The sequence below is a fragment of the Tachysurus vachellii genome, chromosome 11 (genome assembly GCF_030014155.1).
Source record: "Tachysurus vachellii isolate PV-2020 chromosome 11, HZAU_Pvac_v1, whole genome shotgun sequence".
Classification (NCBI taxonomy): domain Eukaryota; kingdom Metazoa; phylum Chordata; class Actinopteri; order Siluriformes; family Bagridae; genus Tachysurus; species Tachysurus vachellii.
Genome location: NC_083470.1, coordinates 11,564,744 through 11,589,159, shown reverse-complemented (window position 1 = coordinate 11,589,159; position 24,416 = coordinate 11,564,744). Strand labels below are relative to the sequence as shown.

Genomic DNA, 24,416 nt, shown 5'->3' with positions numbered 1-24,416 from the left:
TGTGCTCTGTAAACACACACATGAGCACATGCATATGTGTGTGTGTGTGTGTGTGTGTGTGTATGTATGTATGTATGTATGTATGTATGTGTATATATATATATATATATATATATATATATATATATATATATATATATATATATATATATATATATATATATATACACACACACACACACACATACATATGGAGATGCGAGACGAACGTGTGTGTGGGTGAACGTGTGTGAACCCTTTTATGTGTGTGTATATATACATATATATATATACATCACATACACACACACACACGGTGTATATAGGGGGCACGGTGGCTTAGTGGTTAGCACGTTCGTATCGCACCTCCAGGGTTCAATTCCTAATATATAATATAGTTATATATTAGTTGCAATGCCATGGGCTACCCACTTGGCGGCAGTAGCTGAAAGACATAAAAAATGGTAACGGTTTCATCTTATTTAGGGGTTTAGAAAGCCTTTTGTATTTAATTGCTCAACTAGTCCAGTTAACACTTTGGAATGCAGCAGGGCAGTGAATTTGCTGAAACCAGATGATTATGATCACCCAAATGTCTATAGAGACGACTTATCCATCAATTAATGTGGAACGTCAGTAGCTGTCTATCAATCAGCAACTTAACAACTTCACATTGGATGAATGGTTTTGGCTTTAAAAAGTTTGGGATTTTCACCTTGATTATTTTACTAGGATTGAAGCTTATTAGTCTATAGGGACAGCCTATAAGGTTGCCTATAAGTTGTGTGTGTGTGTGTGTGTGTGTGTGTGTGTGTGTGTACACACACACACACAAGAAAACAAACATATATTTACATATATATTACATTATTACATTACATATAAAACATATATTTACAAGAAAAACAAACAAAATGTTTTTACTATGTATATGTGACCACGTCACTATGAACATAGTAAAAACGTTTTGTTTGTTTGTTAGTTTTCTTGTAAATGCTCAAGCTTTAGATTTGTGTTAAGGCTAAGTTTAGTAATTGATCTCACTTAAGATCAGGTTTGTTCCAGGAGAAAGGTTGCTCTAAAATTTAACTTCTGCCATATCCTGTGCCTATTGCTTAACATTTGGAGACCTGCTTTCTGAAAGGATCACGCTTGTTTAACCACAACCGGTCTTGCAGTATCGAGATTTCTGCTCGAACCGTCCCGATAAGATTCCAGTCACGTGATTCTCACCACGTGGTTCGGCGCTCCAGCGCCACAACGCGAGCCACAGCGCAGGGGAGCGTCGGATCGGTGAAGTGCTCAGCGCATGGAACTTAGAAACCTGAGACAAACTCCAGGAAGAAAAGAGAAGGCATAAACACCAGCCATGGTCAGATATGATATCCTAAAGTCGTATCACAGTGTATTAATCCCTCTGTGGAAGGTGTCTGCGGCTGTAGATGCTCAGGAGACCAGACATCACCACCACAGCTCCATCCTTCACCACTGACTGCCTGCACCAAGCCTTCATGTCGTCTCACACAGCAAGGTAACAAGCTCCAACTTCTTCACTGTTTATTAACTGTTTTTAAACTCTTTATGTGCGTCCCAAATGCAGTAAACTGGGTTTAAAGTGTAGCAAAGCTGATTAGTAAAGTGCAGTGGAATTTATTCAGATTCTCACAGCCAGGCGCCTGACGGTGCAGGAGTACTAACGGGAGTTATAACCCCTTTATACCACAGTAATGTCATGCTGAAAACATACTTTGCTTCACTTCTCTTATACACACACACACACACACACACATACATATATGTGTGTATACAATGAAGTTTATATATATATATATATTTATTTATTTATTTATTTATTTATTTATTTATTTATTTATTTAAACTTCATTGTATACACACACACAAAGTGGCTCGAGGGTTTGATCAAAACAGACCCGAAAAAATTATTGTATCTTGTAATTAGTTAAAACAAGTATATAAAAAAATACTAGGCAAAGATAACCAGATTGTGACTGCTGATATCCCTGTATAAAAACCTGGCCAAAGTAGTTTTGATACAGCAGTTTGATACAAGCTTTCAAAGGTTTAGCTCCATCTCACGCGGAAGACGTTCAGTTCTCTCCAGCGCTGGAAAGCTGATCCTATATTAACACGGGTCCTGCTGCTTCTTGCCTTATCGTAAGCCTTTTTTCGCTTTTCGTTTTTATCCGTTTTTATCCGTTATTATCCGCCATGTCAATGTTTCAATCGCTTTCTGCTAATGTCACACATGCGCAGTGAACACTCTCTCTGCTGCATATTGACAAGACACGCCCCTTTCTGCTCATTGGCTACACGTTTGTTTTGTTTGTCGGCCCGACTCAGCTTTCTGAAGCATTTCTCAAACATCGTACACCCCACCTTTAATTGTCGGTTATAAATAAATAAATAAAAACCCCAGTGTCTTTATTCAACGCTAGATGGCGCCATATTTAAAAATTGCATTCTATTCTTTTTACTTTAAAAACTATTATTTTCTGTGCTGTGTTGTGAGGATTAAACAAATTAGCAACATGTTATTTTCACTGGCATTTGGCGAGGCATTGTATTCATCAAAATAATGGTGGTCTGGTTTTAAACCATTTTTCTCCCTTGGGCTAATTTTCTTAAACTTAAACTTTTTCATCTGTGGATTTCATTTTGTGTGGTGAGCATGCATTATATTTCCAGCTATAATAATAACCCAAAAGAAAAAAAAACCTTTACAAGAAAGAAAACCCTTCCTACGCATTAAGCAACATTGAAATGAAACAGACGCACCCAAACAAACTCATCCAAATCTCAACATTCATCCATTGGTGATGAGTAATTGGTGATATTCATCCATCGGTGATAAGTAAAAAAATATATATATATATATATATAAGTCTCTTTTTCATTTTATCACTTTATTCTATAATACCTGGTCTCAATTTTTCCTATAAAGCCAATCAGTTGATGTTTGCCCCTTAAAATCTACCAGATTAGTTGATTGTCCATCTGCTAGCTAACTGGATTCAGATTTGAGTGAGGAAGTGATGAACCCAGAAAGTTTCAAACAGGGACTTGCCTTTTTGTAGGGTCATTCCAAACTAAAGTGATAAAAATCGATTACTTTATAGGGGAGAACCCATGGCCCCTTGCTCTTCGGTGCATGTATAGCACATTCATTTTTAAACACACTGGAACCTTTGGGGGCAGGAGGGCATCGTTATGATCACTTCACAGCCAAACAGAGTATGGAGACAATTTCAGACCCACATAACCTGATCCTCAAAAATCTACAGAACAGCCACAGAACCATCCTGTAAAATCTGCACAACATTCATCTAGTCCATTACATTATTTAAACAACACTTGTTTCTAAAAAAAATTAGACCTGCAAACATTAATAGATTCAGCAGCTTCACATCTATAACGTCAATGTAGTAAAAGCTATAATTAAAAAATTTAAAAAAGAGCATCTGTTTTTGACCCATAAAATGTTGGATGATTATATAAGAATATGTATCTTGAATAACAGGTAATTCCATTTTGCAGTTGTCCTTACCAATTCGTGTTACATGTACACAGTGTACTGATTCATGACCTCATCTGAAATATGTGAAGTGTGTGAAGTGAATATTAAAAGGTTATACATCTTTATCAGGGTAGCGTGATTTCGTATGTAACACATTCAAATTCACCATCATATTTAGTGACACATTACACAACAACTGGCTAATACCCTCTTACTCACAAAAGCTGTACCACAAACGATTAGTTGTCTTAGTGGAGACTTAGTGAGCACTGTTTGATGTATTTGCTAACGCCTGCTGGAATGGTAGTGAGCAACAAAATGAAAAACACGACAACACAAAATTCTACATTCTGTTAAATTGCTCAGGTTGCCTTCATTTGGGCTACTTCAGTATTTGGATCATCCGCATTTACATTTACAGCATTTGGCAGACACCCTTATCCAGAGCGACGTACATAAGTGCTTAAATCTCTATCAATGGATACATTAATGCTAGTTCACTAGGTTACATACTTAATATACCATGAGTTTAAATCATTGTTCAAAGTTAAAATGAAAAAGTTTCAAAGGTTCTTTTTTTAATTTTTTTTTATAAATTCAAAAAATAGGGAGTGAATTCTAAAAAAATTCAAAAAAATTAAGTGCTAGTTGAAGTATTTCCTGAATAAGTAGGTCTTCAAGCGCCGTTTGAAAATAGCAAGTGACTCAACAAGCCGGGCAGCTGTACTTTGGATCATTTGCAGAGGACAAATTACGTTCATAGGTAGACCTGCCAGCAGTGCGTTGCAGTAATCCAGTCTTAAAATGACAAGAATTTGAACAAGTACCTGAGCAGCCTGTGTGGACAAAAATGGCCGAGTCACATTAGCAACATGAGAGGAAAAGGACAGTTGATTGTCCATGGTTACTCCAAGGTTGCGAGCTGTGGCTGAAGAGGAGATCAGATCATTGTGCAAGGATATAGCAAGATCATGACCTAGGTTCATTATGATCTCTCAATGGACAAACTGAAAGAGCTTTTGTTCTCGATGGAAGAAAGCTATTCCATGTGAGAAATTGCCCAGGAATAGAAGATATTTTACAAAGGTGTGTAGTAAGGTGTGTACCTTTCGAAAGAACAGTGCAAAATGGCTCTAAACAGAATTAAAAAAGAAGTGGGAAGACTTCTTGCACAACTGTGCAGGAGGATAAATACATCTCTAGTTTGTTTCTAGTAGAGGCTCTAGTTTGAGAAACAAGACTGCTCACAGGTTCTCAGCTAGCAGCTTTAATAAATAGTACCAAAGATTAACAAGTAAAAAAAAAAGTCTCAGGGCCTTCTAAGTGACCAGTAAGTGGAAAACATCAAAATGGGAAAATAGCATTGGAATTATAAAAATAAATTGAGATAGACAGTTGAAGTGTGAGGTGTTTGGACCACAAAGAAGAACATTTGTAAGGTGCAGAACAAATGGAAAGATGCTGAAGGAGTTCTTGAGGTGCTTGGTGAAGGACTAGTGATGGTCTGGTAGTGCTCTGGTGCTAGTAACATATTTGTACATGGTAAAAGGAATATTAAACAAGAAAGGTTATCACTAAAGGTCATGACATACCCTGTGGAGCCAGTTTTGTCCTACAACAGGAAAATGACCCAGAGCATTGATCCAAAAGATGCAAGGCCTATTTATGGAAGAAGCAGTCGGCTGGAATTCTGTCTGTAATGATTGCCCAGTGCAGTCACCGGATCTCAGTCCTTTTGAGCTGTTGTGTTGGCACGGTTTTCGGCTTTATCTGATGGTATGAAAAAGTGCCAATGAATCCAATCCAACTGAAGCAATATATTGTTATTTCTCACCTTGTCACTGTCTTGACTGTATTTTTTATTTATTTTGCAACTTATTTGAATAATGACCACTAGTTTAAATTGGATGGCTGGGTAACATTTGGGTAGCAAATTTTGGGTAACGTTTGTGAGATTAAATTTCTACTAAAACAAGACATGTTAAATCAACAAAAGCCTGGCTCTAGTAAATTGATCCTGGCTCTAGTAAATTGATCCGCCATTTATTTTTTCAAGGCTGCTACATTGGGTTTAGGACTACAAAATGCAAGCAAATCTGTGGTTTCATCATTAGACATGTTTTATCAGCATATTAAAATGTAAAATATTAAAAAGTGATTAATTTATACATATACATTATACACTGGATTGCAAACATTTCTGAAGTGAAGTAAAACTGTTATAGATAAGCCTAGCAGACAGGAAGTCCTATACAGGAGGATGTCAGTCAAAAATATTTATTCATCCAGTTTTCAAGTCAAACTGAGATTTTAATTGTCCTTTATCCCATTACGGATTTGGTGGTAAATATTATGTAAGTGTCCAAATCTACAAAATACTACTGATAAATGTGGATCTTTTAATGAGTGAGGTTTTAATTTCTATTTCCTAAAGTCAGGAAACTCATAATCATTATTTTGCAAAGACAATGTAAAGTAGACTGGATGGGATGTGGTAGCCTAGTGGTTAGTGGATGGCCTAGTGGACGGGATGTGGTAGCCTAGTGGTTAAGGTGTTGGGCTACTAATCGGAAGGTTGTGAGTTCAATTCCTACGTCCACCAAACTGCCACTGCTGGGCCCTTGAGCAAGGCTCTTAACCCTCAATTGCTCAGTTGTATAAAAATGAGATAAAATGTAAGTCGCTCTGGATAAGGGCGTCTGCTAAATGCTATAAATGGACTGTGGACTATTTTTTTCCCCAGAGGTGACAGAAAACAAATTACATTTTAATCACATATAAAACGCTTCTGTACACACAGGCTTGCAGTGCAGTGAGGTGATAAGAAAAGGCATCTCTCACAATGCTGTTGTACAGCCTCCTGCTCCACCTCCTTCCTCCTTTCTTCCTTGTTCCCTCCCTCCTTTCCTCCCTCCCTCAGGAAAAGCCTTGATTTACCGCAGCATATACATGCACTCTGCATTTCACTGCAGCACTGAGATGACTGCTAAATTATCTGCATGCTAGTGCAGGCTTGTTTTAGCTTGGCTCACTGTATAGCTATATAAGCTACAATATTTGAAAACACCTCTGCTGTGTAGTGCTACAATAACAAAGGGGGTAAAAGGGAATTCAGGGTATACCAGTTTTAAAATTTGTATGAAATAAAAAAAAAAAAAAGAATTAGAATTAGAATAAAATCAGAATTGTTCTGGAAGTGGATGGTCTAGAAGTAGGTAAGCCAAGATTTTGTTCTGCTCCACCTTGGCATCACTGAAGGAAAAAAATTGTTTTAATCACTGACTTCTAAGACCGTACTTTCTTGCCTGGTTTTAAATAGTATGTCTACGAGGAGGGATGAAAACAGATGAGCCAAAACACCCAGACAGAACACAGACCTAAAAATCATTAAATCAGTATTTTTGCTCATAGATATGTTACAATCACTTTGTGTCTACAGAAATGAACCCTGTAAAGATTTTTCTCTGAATTTCATTTGAAATGCACAAAGTCTGAAATTTCACCTAAAACCTATAGATTGCCTGAGCACACTGAGGGACTGTATGTTCTTTCTTTCTTTCTTTCTTTCTTTCTTTCTTTCTTTCTTTCTTTCTTTCCTTCTTTCTTTCTTTCTTTCTTTCTTTCTTTGACGATTGTTTTTTAATTCTAGAGTTGACAATTTTCTATTGTTTTAGGTCTCACAGTACAAGAATAAGGCTTTCTTGCTGTCTCGAGGATGACACTAAGAATATAGGCTCTGCAAAGTTTCTTCATTTCATTCCCATCGAATCATATAATATGCTGCCGAAAGAACACAGCAGGTAAAGTTGCCAGTACTATTGCACTCTCTTATATCACAAGTCAATTGAAAGACAGAACATTCAGTTCAGTTTCTCATCAAGTGCAAAAAAAGAGCGGTAACTGAGTGTACGATTATCGATTGTGCATGGTGTGTTCACGTTGTTGATTTAACAGAGCACTTTGAGAGATCAGAGACTTTTTATAGTTTGTTAATAGGATCTGTTTCAATATAGATCTTGCTCAATCCTACACAAATGGGTAAACTATGGTCTCAGTTTTCCTTCTGTGAGTCTGCAGGATCATATAAACCCAGATCATTTTCACAGAAAGAAAATTCATTTACAAAGGCAAGTACTGTATGTATATTTTAAAGTGCAATTTTGTAACCAAGTGCAAAAATACATTACATTTAAATGTGGTAGATGTTTGGTTGTCTAATATCAACATTAGGCTTGAACAGGTAGTTTTCATCCTCTACTTCTATTTACTGTAATCCTGTAAAGTATTTCAGTTTTCGCTATTAAACTGCATGTTTTCAATTAAAGATGAATGTTTTTCTTTAGAGGGGGCACGGTGGCTTAGTGGTTAGCACATTTGCCTCACACCTCCAGGGTTGGGGGTTCGATTCCCGCCTCCACCTTGTGTGTGTGTGGAGTTTGCATGTTCTCCCCGTGCCTCGGGGGTTTCCTCCGGGTACTCCGGTTTCCTCCCCCGGTCCAAAGACATGCATGGTAGGTTGATTGGCATCTCTGGAAAATTGTCCGTAGTGTGTGATTGCGTGAGTGAATGAGAGTGTGTGTGCCCTGCGATGGGTTGGCACTCCCGTCCAGGGTGTATCCTGCCTTGATGCCCGATGAAGCCTGAGGCTCCCCGTGACCCGAGGTAGTTCAGATAAGCGGTAGAAAATGAGTGAGTGAGAGTGTTTTTCATTAGTAACTTATTTTTAAAATCTGTTTCAGATTAATTACTTTGCGTTCTTTTTAAGAATTTATGTACTGTTTAAACTGTTTTGGTCTGTTGAGCCAGTGGTTACTGAATATACAGTGTTTTTAGTCACAGCAGAACTAGTCTGGTATTGTGTTGCAATGGCCTATATTGTGAACTTCCAGCTTTATATTCATGCAGACCAAAAAATGTATCAATAAATGATAGTTTACTCAGAATAAAAACTTTCATGTCATCCCCTGTCATTTTTATTAAAATGTTGCATGGAAATTTCTCAATTGACTTTGAATTCCTAATTTTGGGTCCTGCCCTTATGTAAAGCTTTTACTTAGCATTAATAAGACTTTTGATGTCTTTTTTTAAGAATTATACATGAGGCCAGACCAGCAGATCTGGCATCCTGAGATAAAACACCAGCAGAACACATACAGTAGATATATTTTTCAGTAATACAGTAGGCTTGTATGCTTCCCCTATTTAAAAACCACCATCGGCACCTGTAACTCAAATTTCATTTCAATATCAGAAATGTACAGATTGCAAAAATAACACATGTTTCTGGGGACTACATAAAGCTGAAATCAGTGCTGCCAAAGCTCATCACCACTTTGATTTCATAGCCCTTGGAAGAAACACTCTAGAGCCACTAATATGCTAATCCCAGCACACAGGACACGGGAAATGTGCCTAAGTGGTGCTGAAAGAGGTTGTTGTTGTTTGGTTGTTGTTGTTTAGGTGGAGACTTTAAATAAGCCCTTCGGGTTTTTAGTCTCTCCCTGCACAACATATGGATTGTATTTTTTTTTCTTATTGTTCAATATTGTTCAATTTTTTTGTGTTTGTGCAAACAATAAATTAATAAAAAAAATTAAATAAATAAATAAAAGAGGTGAGTACCAGACCCGATGTCAGAACAGGACATCCTATAACCACAGCTCAGACTTGGAAGAACTGGCTGGAAAGCAGATGAACCTGACAGAATACCTGGCTGGGTGCCCAGAGATTGTGCTGATAGGCCCATCACATTCCCACCTATCATCACGAAGTGTTTTGAGCAGCTAGTCATGAAACACATAAAGAGCAGGCTTCCAACCCCACCTGACCCATTCCAGAATGGATACCACCCTTAGCATCTGAATTTTGGACATTGGTTTTTCTGATATTTTATGAGTGCACCCATACACGGCCTGTTTAATTAAGAAACAGAGGCCTCTTGGAATGATGTGCCTCCAGACAAAAGTACCTGACAGCAGTGACAAAAGTCTGATCATTGGCCAGTTTTACTGTAAAACATTCTATGTATATCTATATACATGATATACACTATTATTTATATATATATATATATTTCAATTAATGATGAATGTTTTTCATTTGTAACTTATTCTGAAAATCTGTTTCATATTAATTACTTTGCATTCTGTTTAAGATATATATTAAAATGAATGCAAAGTAATTAATATATATATCTGATAGCTTTCAATTGTGCAAACCTTGAATTATTTTTGGTGTCTTCAAATGCTCAAACAACCAATTGACTGACAATTAACTGACAATTGTAGCACCATATGAGAGCAGAGAGTTATATGCATCTGCCTATAATATATAACTGAAATAGGCCCCATGTAGAATTTCAACCGCCATTTTAATACTTAAAAAAACTAAATCAGTGAGGAGGTTGTGTCCAGTCCAATACATATCTCTGTGGAGTCTAATGTCCATAAAACATCATTCTCTCACCTTAAAAACAGAAGTCCATTTGATTCTCCTGTGTCAGTAAAAAAAACTCACACACTTTTTGTTTTATAAACCAATCTTTTTTGGGGAAATAAAGGTGAACCTGAGTTGAGTTGCAAGTCAAATTCAAGTCACGTATCATTTCACTGAACTGAACTAGACACAATGACATCATACACATACAGTATGCACACAAATGCTCTGTGGCAGTCACAGAGTTTCACATGTAAAGTAATACTTTTGCTAACAACACAATTCATATTTCTCTAATCCGCTAAGTAGTTTTTGACAGATTTGGACTAGGCCTCTCAACATGGCCATTTCTGCTCAGTGGAGTGTATATTAGCACACAAGCAGAGAAATGTGAAGCAGTATTGATTTAGCAGCTTCTAGAAAAAAATGTTAGTTATAAAGCACATTGAGTTGAGCACTTCAGCGATAGTAATGATACAAGAAATGATTTAGTGAATTCTTTACATTTATAATTATCCTAAATTTCTAAACAATAGGCCCTTAACTTGCGTCTACCAAATGCTGCCTGCTTTAAGGTAAAAAAAAAAAATAACGCTCTTCACATGATTGTGTTTCATTAAGTAGCCAACATTTTATTTTGCAGCGTATTTCTGCATCTAATATGGCACTTCAGAGCCCCGTATATATTATGTGTTCCTTGTTTCTGTAGTGTTGCCTGCACACAACTAACTTTTCATGTGTACTTTAAAAGACACAGACCCTGAATCGGATAAACAGCTAATGACAGAATGAATGAATAAGGTATAAGTTTGTTATGCGAGCATTGTGTCACATCCAATATGCTCACTTTTTGTCCCATGAGCTTCATGTTTGACCACCTGCTCCCATCCACATGAGAGTAAAAACCTCTTCTAGTATCTCACAGAATCCCACAATTACAATTACTAACAGCTTACTGTAAACTTAACATTTCTGTCATGCCTAGAAAATATATGCCTAAAAGTACATCATTACAAATAAGTCATAGTTAAAGAACTGTGTGTTGCTGAAATGTTGCAATTCACCTCATAGGTAGTTTTTGTTTGCCCAATCACTTCCATTATTGTAATACTATTTTTATTTTATTATTCCATTAAGATCAAGGTCTTGTCTTTCAGCCAAAATGAGATGTTTCACACAATGTGTTTCACCATTTAATAATATGAAAAAGAATATCAGCATGACCTGATTAAGTAAAATAGAAATTATTGCTATATCTTATAATTATGCCTAATTCCAAGTCATGGCAATGCTGTGTGTTTACTGACATGGAAAAGAAATTTAAATACAAAAGGAAATTCTAAGAACACACATTTGCTCCTTGAGGCAATTCTGAGAACCAAGATCACCTTATTCTTGTAAAAGATTAATTTCACTCTTGTCATTGTCACTCATTTCAAAGCAGGTTTTGTTTTAATATACACAGTTTGCACATGTTAGGAAGGTTTTTTTTTTAGATAGTATGCAGAATCATTCTTTTATTTTTTCAGATTTTAGCTACCAAACATAACGTGCTTAAGATGCACTGTGACCTAGTGCAATCTGAGAAGGACAAAGATTAAAGATTTATGAGAACTGCACCAAACCCAGCAGCCTCAGAGCAGTTATGTTAAACAGTGGAGAGTTGGGACATTAACCTGATTTGGTCAGGGGATAACAGGCATAAAATGTAATGTCCAGTGATTGATTGTCAGTGGATGTTGATTTTAAATGAGAATCAATGTGTTTTCAGTGAGGGCAAAGCAAGCAAACTCATGCAGTATGAGAAGAAGATCAAAGCTGCCAAGAAAGAAGAGACGATGCGTTACGTGGAGCCACCCGATGGGGGCTGGGGCTGGATGGTCGTTCTACACTGCTTTCTGGTGTGTCTTTAACAACAGTACCTATCTCAAGACCGCTTTTTCTTTTGCAACAACAGTCAATTTGTCTAGAATTTGATCACCGATGATCTCTAAGATTGTGATTTCTAATAATCTCTTACCACAGTAATTTTGCCATTTTGATTTGTGCTGTTTGCTGTCTACCAGGTGAACGTGCTGGTGATGGGGACCTTGAAGACTTTTGGAATCTTCTTCGTGGTGCTGCAGGACGAGTTCGGTGGCTCGTCCGAGAGCATCAGCTGGATCGGCTCCATCATGTCCAGCATCAGACTCTCAGGAGGTAGACCTGCTGTCCCTATAACAACCATCCCTTACACGCGGCCAAACAGTTCCACCTATTTCTGTAGCACTCACTGCATCCAGGAACTCAGACGAATATGAGGGTTACATAGCCTTGCAAGAATGACAAGGTACAGTTCCTTGTGTAGATGTTGGAACTGTAAAGTCGCACCCCTGAAATCGCTTACCAACTATGAATACGATGCTAGCAACCTGGATCTGTAAATTGCATTTTCCTTCATTTCTTTACTCTGGTCTTTGCATACCTCCAAATAGTGTTGTCCCTGTACCACCAGGTCCTTTGGCCTCTGTAGCCTGCACTAGGCTGGGGAACAGAGTCACTTCTATCTTGGGAGCCTTACTGGTGACTGCAGGATTTATCATCAGCATTTTTGCTAACAGTGTCCTTTACTTGTACCTCAGCATGGGGATGGTGGTGGGTGAGTCTTTGATCTTATTAATGTTATTATATTAAGCTCATGTCAACTGAAGTTTGGTAAATGAGTACATAGACATAGGTACACATTATGTAACTAGATGCTATTAATCCTAGATGATAATTGATGATAAAACCGAAAATATGTTTTGTTTTTCTTGTTTTTATTTTGCTTTATAAAATTACAAAAATTAAATACTTATTCTTCAGGTCTTGGCTTTGCACTGTTGTACCAAGCCTCATCTGTTGTGACTGCAACTTATTTCCGTAAGAGGTTAGCCACGGCATACTCCATTGGGCGCTCTGGCATGGGTTTAACCTTCGCGCTGGCACCCTTCACACAGCTGCTTATGGATCAGTATGCATGGCAGGGTAAATATGACACAGAGTATCATATGTAAAGAATTTTCTTTTACAGAAGATACAAAAATTTTCTGAGGTGCTTTGAAGCTATTGAGTTACAATTTTTTTTAAATCAAAATATAAGAGAAAGAACTAAGTGAACAGACGTCTATATCAGACTACTAAGAAATTGATCTGTCTGATTGTGTAGGAGCTCTGTTGATTTTGGGTGGTCTGATGTTGAACCTGGTGGCCTCTGCAATGCTGCTGCGGCCCATCCAAGTGCAGCCTGCTTCCTTTCCTCTACCATCTAACCCCAGCCTCAGCAGAGATCTGCCTGCCTCTCTGACCCAAACGGAGAAGGGACCTCTTGACAACAGTGAAAATTTTAATCTAGCCATGTCTAATGGCATTGCCAAAACAGAAGATCCTTCCATACACAAGGATATACTTATCATTGAGAACACATCTCATGGACAGAGTAAGCTGCAAGCTTTAGAACTAACAAACCTGGTCCAGAATGGTGCCAATGAATTTGACAGTTGTCCAGTAAAGGTTTGTCAAGAGACAAATGGCAAACTGATGGTGAATTCCATGGTACGGGAGAATACTCCAACCAAAAAAGCCAAAATCTTTGACTTGTCACTCTTAAAAAATCCTTTTTTTTTCATATATACTTGGTCACTGGTTTTCAGTCAATTAGCCTACTTTATCCCCTACTTCCACCTATCAGCAAGAGCCAGGACTTTGGGCATTGACCCCATGGATGCATCTTTCATCATATCTGTGGCAGGTTAGTATCAGGAAATCGATCCTAGTTGTCAGCATCTGTATAATTTTAGAATCGTGTAACCTGTATATCATTTGCTGCTGTAGGAATGAATTTTATAGTAAGTCAATAGGAAGACTTAATAGATTTTCAGATTTTAAGGCTGGCTCAGTGTAAGTTGCCAGATTTTCTAGTAATAGTAATTAGTAATTTCTAATTTATAGCAATCTGGGCATATGACAAACCATAAACAAACTGTGACAGCTACAGTGGAACGTCATCAGGGGGGCTATATTTGATCTTTGAGTATTATTTTGTGTGATGTTTGTCATGCTTGTTGTTACTTGCTTTGCACTGAACCATATTTGAATGAATAGTTTAAAGGTAGATGCACAAAGCCTATTTCAATGTCTGTACATTAATGATTTGTAGGCTACTGTGAATCTACAGGGTTATGTAATGAATCTTACATAAAAGATGAACTTTATCCCAGTGGCCAGAGCTTTTGGGTTCAGAAGTATCCCAGCCTACATCAGAGAAAAATACCTCCTTTCAAATTTCCAGATACTGTATATGTTTTCTAGTATGGACAAATTAGTCATTAAATGTGTATGTTTACATAAATCTAAACATAAATTAGACTTAAATGCACTTTGATTCTGAAATGAAAGAAAATGCCACGTGTAAAATAATGTGTTAGTAAGACATTGAGCCGCAGGTTCTACAATCTCTGAAAATCATTCTGAGGGAACACAGTTCTTTTAAAATATATTCTCTCAGTTGTTATTTTGATGACGGTGGTAGAGAATTGTGTTTAACACATTGCTCAAATTTGTCTGTAACTGTTCTGTTAAAATGGGATATTGAGTCAGATGTCTGTGCATTGGACTCCCATCAGGATAGAAATGTTTCATCATAGAAGAAAGTGATCAGTTACAATAACTGAATTTATTTGCAGCAATGATTTCAGCAATGGAATTTTCCTTTAAATTGTCACTCAAACGTATTGCTGTCAGGTTTAGTGCCTAAAACCTGAGGTATCAGTTTTTGCTATTTCTGAAACTGGTGGTTTGTGCATGGTTATAAATAAATCAGTCAACGTCTTGAGACCTGGGTCAGACTTCAAGGTCTACACATAAAAGGATCTGATATTGTCTTGATTGTCCAAGTAACCTAGGCATCTAATTGATTCTCTTAATAATTAAAAGTAAGTAGTTGTTGTCAGTCTCATATTGATGACATTTTTCAAGGAAAAGAGGTCCTTCATTCAGAGCTTTTTTCGAAGTAGGACAGTCTGGGAGATTGAGGGCGACTCAGGCCACTAAAAGTGTCTCCTCATAGTTGTCCACTCTGTGTGACCGAGCTGGGGAAGTCGCTAAGCAACAGCGAGGCTTTCCAAATCCACAACCGCCTTTAAAGTGGCTGACATTGTACTGGGGAGCACTGGAGCATAATAGCAGGAGAAGAGGGCAGCCAAAAACGCTTGTGCGCTTAATGAGAGGACTGGGAAATTGGACATGCATTTGGTCCGTCGTCCCCCAACATGAGTTCATTGTCTGTTTTTTTATGTAGTGGGGACACTGCATTCCCTCTTTTTTAGTGGTTGTTTGGGTAACATGATAAAAGCACAAACACCTGTGCTGTTGAACTGACTGCTGAATTCAGCCTCTTATATACTAGACTTTTAATTGTGGGATAGCCAAATGGTAAAGGGATTTAAAAGCTCCATTTTATTTTCTTGCTATTGAAGTGTAATTGTGTGGTACATGATAAAGACAGCTGTGAGTTTCACTGGACCTGCTGCGCCTTAAACATACAAGCAAATCCCGAAATGTCTCTGTGCTCAAGTAGGGGCACACCAGGATAAAGCCTCTGGTGATGTGAGGACAAACATTGTCCAGCTGTTTTACATCATGTCTGACCACTGCGAAGCACATCACTGTGTGTGCTCTGATACTGGCACTGCATTAAAAGTGGCCTACATTTAACAAATGACATTATGGACTGTCTATTCAATACTGTATTCAGGACATGTTTCCTACATTCTCGGCCTCCTATTAATTACTTGGGTCACAGTATGCTGTTGTGGCTCTGAAGTTAAAACTATTGCATACATTTCTAAAATAATGCATTTTTAATGCAATGTTATTCTCATGAACACTTAAGGATCCATGATACAGAAAACTGCTTTTTATGAAAGCATCTGAAATATGAATTCGAAAACTGCCAGAAATAGGTGATAAATATCCCTATTTATGTGTTCTGAAATCAGCTGACGAAAAAAGAATAATTATACACGGTGTGATTTTTGACTGTGAAAAAATTAGGTGTATAATATAAGAGTAATGGAGAGTAATGGAGCCAGTCACCACAACAGAGAGTAACTGTTCACTGGGTTCTGTCGATTAATGCTTTTAGCAACATTACTGACAGAGTTCCATTACAGAGAGTCTTTTCTTATAATGCTTCACATCTGTGATTTTTACTGATGCAGTGTGGGATGAATGGGTTCTTGTCTCACACAGGTATAACAGAAACTGTGGCTCAGCTGGCCTCTGGCTGGGTGACAGACAGGAACCTGGTCCATAAGTACCACTACCACAAGGCCTATCTGATACTGTGTGGGATCGTCAACCTGCTCTCTCCCCTCGCCACCTCCTATATCCAGCTCATGATCTATGCCGTGTTCTTTGCTATCTTTTGTGGAGGTTACATGGCTCTGCTCCTGCCGGTCCTGGTGAGTACTTAACTAACACTCAGAGACAATATGCTTTGTCATTAGGATGTACTATCAGCTTTTTTCTTTTATCCAAAGAGGAACAGTGGATCACTGTGCTTCATTCTACTATATTACATATTACTTATCTACTTCATTTAGATTCAGTGTAATGACGATGATGATGATGATGATGAAGATGATTATTATTATTATTATTATTATTATTATTATTATTATTATTATTATTATTATTATTATTATTATTATTATAGGCTACTAGGGTTATTCTTTATCGTTTATTTGATATTAAATGAAGTTCAATGGCTAGAAACATTAGTTATCTTGGACTGAAAAGGGTTTAATAATTTAAAAAAGAAATGTAAAGGAACAAAACAAAGAAAGGAAATAAAAAATACAATAATAATGTACACCTGTGGCCGCTGTTTTAGAGCTTTGCCAAATAGTTCCGTAATTTACCTTTAAGCCTAAATGTTGTGAGTTTGAGAAAGTTAAAAAAAAAAAAAACTAAAAAAGAACTGAGCAAGCCAGAGCTAAAGGAATAGGTGTGTGTGTGTGTGTCTGTGTGTGTGTGTGTGTGTGTGTGTGTGTGTGGGTGTGCAAGTCGGTTAGACTGATAATGTTGTGTCTTGTGTTGCTCTATCAGGCAATTGTGTAGCTAATCAGGCAATTTAACAGGAAGTCCATGTTAATTCTGATAGGTGTTTGGATGATGTTATCTCTGGCTGCAGCATTTTGGACCAACTGCAACCTATTTAAATTTACAAGTGGTCAAGATTTTTTATTATTGTCAAGACTATTAGAAATAATGAACAAAAAGAACTGACCAAAGAAAGTGTTTATAAAGGTATGGAGGATCTACACCAATGACAAGGTGTTGTGTTGACATTGCAGTGTTCCAACTTTGTGAAGTTTGTGAACCTTGCCTTATGAAATCTTGCTATCCTATTGGACATTTAATTCTGTGTCTAGCACATTAAAGCTGCTTTAACAAGTGGCTCAGCATCTTTGTAAGATATTTTATGTTGCTTTCCTTCAATTTGTCACGTGTAAAAAAAAAAAAAATTCTAGCCTAGGTCTAGCCTATTACTCTGTTTACATTTAAGTAACTATTTGCTTTATAAACTCTCACAATTGTTTCTTTTCCAGGTTGACTTGGTAGGGTCTGAAAAAGTGAACAACTCTATGGGGTTTTCCATGTTCTTTGTGGGGCTTGGCTGTCTAACAGGTCCTCCATTGGCAGGTGGGTTTTTTTCCAGAATCATAAGCAAATTATTAAATAATGCCACATATGCTGTCACTGAATGAAGAGTGGTTCAGACAGGCAGTACTAAAATGCATTGGGAGGTACACTTTGGTAAGTGTGTCATTGCTCTTAAAGGGGGAACAAATATATCTCCTTTTGCCACCGCTAGGCAGATCATGTCACATTTCTTTATTTAGCAGCACGCTAATTGCTCAGTTGCATGTTTTTCTTTTTTTTTAGTACAAGTAGTCCTCAAACATTGTGCAGCCAGTGACCTGTGTCTCTGATTCTCTGTACAGAATGATTTTGATTAATTTAATCCAGCTATTCAAATATTAGAATCACTATTTAAATATTTGCAGTAATACATATTTTGGCTATTTATTGGTGGCATATAGAGCTTCTTAATCCTTAATTGTACATTTACAAGGAACACAAGTTCAAGTTATTTGGCATTATGTATAATTATAAAGTCATTGGGGTTTGGATTAAATATTTAAAAATCACAGATCTCAATTTGAGAACTACTGTTCAGTGTGTGAATATGAAGTGTTTGAAATTTAGCTGAAATGAAATCTGCATTAAGTTGAGAAAATGGTTTGGTTGTATTGCCATAATGTCCGCTTGAAACATGCCTGGAACATGCTTGGTACATGCCGCTATGGTCACAGATAAAATTCTTAGAAATTGTACACACTCACCCTTAGACAGGCCCCTATTTAGGAGGGGCTGGTGCAGGCCCTATTGCAATATGGGGTATGTTTACTCTTTCTGGGTGGGGGAAGTGTAGGATCTCAATGGGAGAAGGCTGTGTACGGTATGTAAGAGAAAGGTGCTGTGAATAGTCACTGTGTAGCAGCTGGTCATAAGGCTATGTACCATTCGTAGGAGCACAGGCAAATCTTGACGAGCTGTTTTTTTGAAACCGTCATAACCATTTCAAAAAAACCTGTTTAAAAAATATTAAGATTTGCTCACCCCCTGCTACTACCATAGTTTAATTAGCAAGCTGTCAATAGGTTACTGTGCTACTGCCTTCTACAAAGAACCTGAGTAAAATGTCATATCAAGTGTGTCATTTGGTTTGGACTGAATAAAACCACTAATTTACTTGAATACTAAAAATCAAACCAAATCCATTCTTTTCTATTCCCCTGTATTACAATAATTACAATACAAAACTTAAAATAATAATTGTAACACCTTTTACTTCCTTTACTTGCAGGAACGATACGAATGTGAATTAAGTACCTTAATTGTATGTGCCTGAGAACAGTTCGGTGTTTTGCATACAGGAAGATTGTATAGCTAACACCATGTTCCAACTCATTAAGAACACTACGGTGCCTGTGGTCCCCAACCTTTTTTTCGCCGCGGACCGGTCAATGTTTGATAATTTTACCGCGGCCCGCTGGGGGTGGGGGGTGGCGACTATACAATTAAATTAAAATTAAGAATTTTAATTTAATTGTATTTAAACAGGGGGCACGGTGGCTTAGTGGTTAGCACGTTCGCCTCACACCTCCAGGGTCGGGGTTCGATTCCCGCCTCCACCTTGTGTGTGTGGAGTTTGCATGTTCTCCCAGTGCCTCAGGGGTTTCCTCCGGGTACTCCGGTTTCCTCCCCCAGTCCAAAGACATGCATGGTAGGTTGATTGGCATCTCTGGAAAATTGTCCCTAGTGTGTGATTGAGTGTGTGTGTGTGTGTGTGTGTGTGTGTGCCCTGCGATGGGTTGGCACTCCGTCCAGGGTGTATCCTGCCTTGATGCCCGATGACGCCTGAGATAGGCACAGGCTCCCCGTGACCCGAGGTAGTTCGGATAAGCGGTAGAAGATGAATGAATGAATGAATGTATTTAAACATGCCTTTTTAACTCACTACAACGCTAAATCAATGATAACCCTGAGCTTGTTTCTTTGCAACTCAGCCGCTCAGCTCCAGACGTCACCTAAACCCGGCCCGATGTCACGATATTTTGCGCATGCGCGGTATTGGTGCGGCTAACAAACCCGAGAGAAATACACCACAGTAAATAAAATGGAAATAATTTGATGTTCCTTGGGCAGCCCGGTACTATTTGGCCCACGGACCGGTACCGGTCCGCGGCCCGGGGGTTGGGGACCACTGCCTTAAAGGACCACCAAACAGGTGGCTTTCTTTTTTTTCCCCAAATCCCAAGCCTCCGTGAAATTGGCTGTGGTTTAGTGCGGTATGCAGCCTTCCACACTGGGCCTCTCACTCAGTAATGGTAGCAGCTTTCTCCTACAGGCAGTGTACTCCCTGACCTTAGTCCTACAGTACAGACACACTAAACCAAACCATGTACACCTGAGCCTCAGCTAGGGAGAGCGCTGCCTCAGCTTGGCTAGTGCATCATATAGAATTACAAGCACCATAACAGAAAGAAATTCTTAGAAACATTTTTTAAAATTTGGTTTAATGTTATTTCATTTGATTAAATATAGTTATTCTTTGCCATGAAATATCTTTTTTATGGTTTAAGAAAAATGTAAGTGAGAAGTAAATTGAACCTTTCTAAATATAGTCTTGCTCAAACATGTCTTCCATGTATCAAGAACTTCAAATCTTTGACTCCTTACTCGTGTCTCCCAGGTTTCCTGTACGACTACACCCTAACCTACGACTGCTCCTTCTACTTAGCTGGTGTGTGTTACCTGCTCTCGTCAGTCTCTCTCTTCCTGGAGCCACTCGCTCAGCACTGGCAGGCCAGAAAAAAGCAGCAGGAGCTGCTCAATAAAGAACTGGTGTGGAGCAGCTGCTGCTTCTGTGCAGCCTCTCAAAGAAATGGGGTGGTATAGCTACACCGCATAGCCATGGCAAACAAAAAATGAAAAAGTACTTCATCCTCCTACAGTGGACTTGAACTCAACTTTGTATTAGAATGCAAAGGCACCAGTCTTTTAAGATGAGGAGGTTTTTGTAGCACTCACAGTGAATGACCAACTCAGTCACATCATGGATGGTTTTACAGATGTGATGTGGTCTCTAAATTCCAGTGAAGCAAATACAGGTGCATCTCAATAAATTAGTATGCCATGGAAAATGATTTGGTTCACATTATCAAAATCCCACCAATTAACTATCACAAAAAATAGAATACTTAATGAGACCAATAAAAAAACATTTTTAGTGAATTGTTGGCCATCTGGAAAGTATGTTCATTTACTGTATATGTACTTAATACTTTCTAGGTTCTCCTTTTGCTTTAATTACTGCCTCAATTCGGCAAGGAGGTGATCAGTCTGTGGCACTGCTGAGGTGGTACGGAAGCCCAGGTTTCTTTGACAGTGGCCTTCAGCTCATCTGCATTTGTTTTATCTTGTTTCTCATTTTACTCTTGACAATACAGCATAGATTCTCTATGGGGTTCAGGTCTGGTGAGCTTGCTGGCCAGCCAAGCACACCAACACCATGATCATTTAACCAACTTTTGGTGCTTTTGGCAGTGTGGGCAGTTGCCAAATCCTGGTAGAAAATGAAATTGTGAAGGGTGTTAATGATTGTCTTCTGGACAACTGTCAGATCAGCAGTCTTTCCCATGATTGTGTAGCCTAGTGAACCAAAAGGTGTTTGGAGTTGATTAGCTGATTGGCATGTCACCATATTCTAATTTTCTGAGATTAATTGGTGGGTTTTTGTTCAATGTGAGCCCAAATCATCACATATTAAAGTACCAAAGACTTAAACTACTTCAGCTTTTGTGTACTGAATTTATATAATACACGAGTTTCACTATTTGAGTTGAATTACTGAAATAAATGAACTTTTCCACAACATTCTAATTTACTGAGATGTACCTGTAACTTCTTGTATTAGATTATATACTTTTATCTTATTACCAACCTTTCAATTTAAGAAAACATGCAACTTTTCATTTAATGTCTCCCAAATATATAGAATAATATATATGAGACAGATAATGTATACATGCTATAATAACATAGCATTCTATAATAACATTTACTGTAACATAACATAACAGTTACCGAATGGAGCAATCAACATTATATTTAAATATTACCCTTAAAATGCTGATTATTATCTATGCAATTTGTCTACTGGATTGAGGTCAAGGTTTTTCTTTGTAAACAGCAACTCATATTGGTTTATTTTGATGCTCTGCTATAAGTTCCAGTCAACTTATGAGACTTAAACACTACTTAAATTGATTATTATTGTTTTAAAGTATACTTGAGTGTGGATTTAGGTCACTGTGCCTCTGGACCCTGGACATGGATTTTTTCCCCAGCCGGTGGTCCCAAATTACAGCAACCACTGACTAAGATGAAAAGAATTTCCAAAACAAAACGGCTTTAAACCGATTTAAACCTGACAGGAGTGAAAATACTTCAAGGGCTCCGTCTAAAAAATGTAGGGCATTGTGCTTACAGCTACAGCCTTGTTTTAGACATGCCATTTTTGAATACTGTCATTTATATCTAAATTCCTGTAGTGTTCTGTTTAGCACCATTAGTTGCCTTTTGTGTACTGCATAACTGTACTAACTATTGAGATATGAGCCAAAGATGCAAGAGAGAGATTTATTTTTATTATTATTTTATTTTTATTTTTATTTTTTGCATTTTACTCTCAGGCTTGTCTAGGCTTTCAGTTTCTTGTTCATTCATCTTTAAAATCAAACCCTTTTCTTACCAATTGTTTGTGGTTGCTTCTTAGATGCCACAGTTTCTTTTGTCACAGAGTCCTCTAGTGGTACATACACTGTACTACTGCTGAAAGGTAGCATTAATTACTGTACAGTGCTAATTATATACTGTTGTGAGTATGATGGAGTGCTGCACAGTTGTTCTATTCTATTTGTTATATATATATATGTGTATATATAAATATAATTCACAAAAATCAAAAAGTGACAAAATGGTGAGATGGTAAATGGAGTTTATAGGAGCACAAATTGAATACACTCCTGTTGAAATTTTCCTGATATGGGTCTAGACTGTTTGCAGTCTGATTGGGAAACACTGCTTATTTAATCCCTTAAGATGTTTTTTTCTCATGGGGAGCCAAGGCGTCGCTATGAGCCACAGATTGCAGTCTAAAAATACATCAACTACAAGGTAACATAAGAAACATGCTAGCTCATTGTAGCCCACTCACTGTGTGTGGACATAAAGTCTGTCTTTTATATATGGATATGTGGTACTGTATAAATTCTGGAAGTGGTTTTAAAAACAAAAAAGGTGGAATTCTTACAACTGTGAAGATTTTCATAACTGAAATTAAAGCAATTGGAAAATGCGTCTGAATTTCATATAAACTGTGTTCACAAAACACTCTTCTGATAAAGAGATTTTTATGATAAAAAATATATATACAGTATATATAAAAGATTGGATGAATGTAACAACACAAACCAATATTTATTTGTCATTTTATTGCTTTTATTGTCATTAAGATACATATTTGCAGTTATAAATGGCATCAACAAGATTCAGAACACCTTGAAACAAAATAATAATAATAATAATAATAATAATAATAGCAAAAACAAATCAAGTAAAATTTCTACTAAAAACACATCACATATAAATCTTAATTACTTACTTTTCTGGAAGCAATAATGGTAGCCCATGGTTCTTTATGAACTTATAGATGAGCTGGATCTGCACTGAAGTTCCAATACAACCACTGGAACTGTTAGCAAAAATAAGAGCACTGAAAGTGTTGAAAGAGAAGAGAGAAGAATATTACCCACAGTGTAGACAAACTGCTCACCACTCCATTACTGCAGCTGTGGTCAAGTTTCTCACATCAGCCTAGACAGATTCAGTGTATAACGTAGGAGAAAAAAATCGTGACAATCCGTAGATTTTTACTACGCTTTGAACTATTGGACCATGTACATTTATCAGATTGTCTAGCTATCACCAAAGCCCATTTTAAACTTGTGCTAAACTTCTTTATACCCAGGTTCTGTTTACTGTATTCTAAAATGTTCACATTTTAAAAGCTTGAGTCTCCCGTTGTTAAAGTGCAATGATAACAACTGTTATCACATTCAATCCTGACGGTCCATTACCCTATGACAACATATCATCCTTCCTCTTTCATGTATATTTCATTCAGTTCTAAATTCTAAGCAGATGTCAAATCTAATACTTATTAGATACATGTATGTATGTATATTTATATACATACATACATGAATAGATGACAACAGGAATACTTGCTGAGAGGGGTAATTTGCTGGCATTGTTTGGTTCTGTCTGTTCCTTTCCAGCACCTGATACCAGCCTTGGCCATGTCCTGCACATTTAAATGTTTTCCCAGCTCTAATACACCCACTTCAATTCACCCAGGGTAGTTAATCAGCTGGTTGATTGAATCAGTTGTTTTAGACCAAGAAAACCACTGAGGTGTGCAGGCCAGAGTCCCTGCAAATCAATACAGAGTCAATCTAAATGATCAGCTACATCTCATGATGAAACTTTCTATCCTGATGGAAGTGTTTTCTTCCAGGACGACCCTAACCCCTGAACACTACATTCAGCTCACTGAATAGTGAATACTGCTGGCTGAGGGACTGTTCATGGACTGTTGTGTTAATGTTCTCCAACAACTTGACAGCAACAGGGGGATATCTTTTGACTGACTGACTGAAATGCGTTGAGATTCCAATCATCTATGACAATTACTGAAGCTGCTGGTATTTTTATAAAGATGCAATGTTTTTATTTCCTTTAATTTCTCACTCTC

General features: G+C 37.5%; 1 protein-coding gene across 3 annotated transcripts; it reads left to right on the top strand.

The window, feature by feature from the left end:
* Window positions 1-209: 209 nt before the first annotated feature.
* On the top strand, window positions 210-22,958 carry slc16a4 (solute carrier family 16 member 4). 3 transcript variants are annotated; one of them, XM_060881719.1, is made up of 10 exons: window positions 210-1,510; window positions 7,189-7,314; window positions 11,721-11,850; window positions 12,016-12,148; window positions 12,444-12,587; window positions 12,794-12,955; window positions 13,137-13,718; window positions 16,220-16,431; window positions 17,581-17,674; window positions 20,292-22,958. In XM_060881719.1, exons 1-10 carry the CDS (start codon window positions 1,422-1,424, stop codon window positions 20,495-20,497), a joined length of 1,878 nt encoding a protein of 625 aa, XP_060737702.1. In that variant the 5' UTR covers window positions 210-1,421; the 3' UTR covers window positions 20,498-22,958. The 3 variants fall into 3 exon arrangements, with proteins under 3 accessions (XP_060737702.1, XP_060737703.1, XP_060737704.1); XM_060881721.1 differs by lacking the exon at window positions 210-1,510 and adding an exon at window positions 6,615-6,729; XM_060881720.1 differs by lacking the exon at window positions 7,189-7,314.
* The last annotated feature ends 1,458 nt before the right edge of the window (window positions 22,959-24,416 follow it).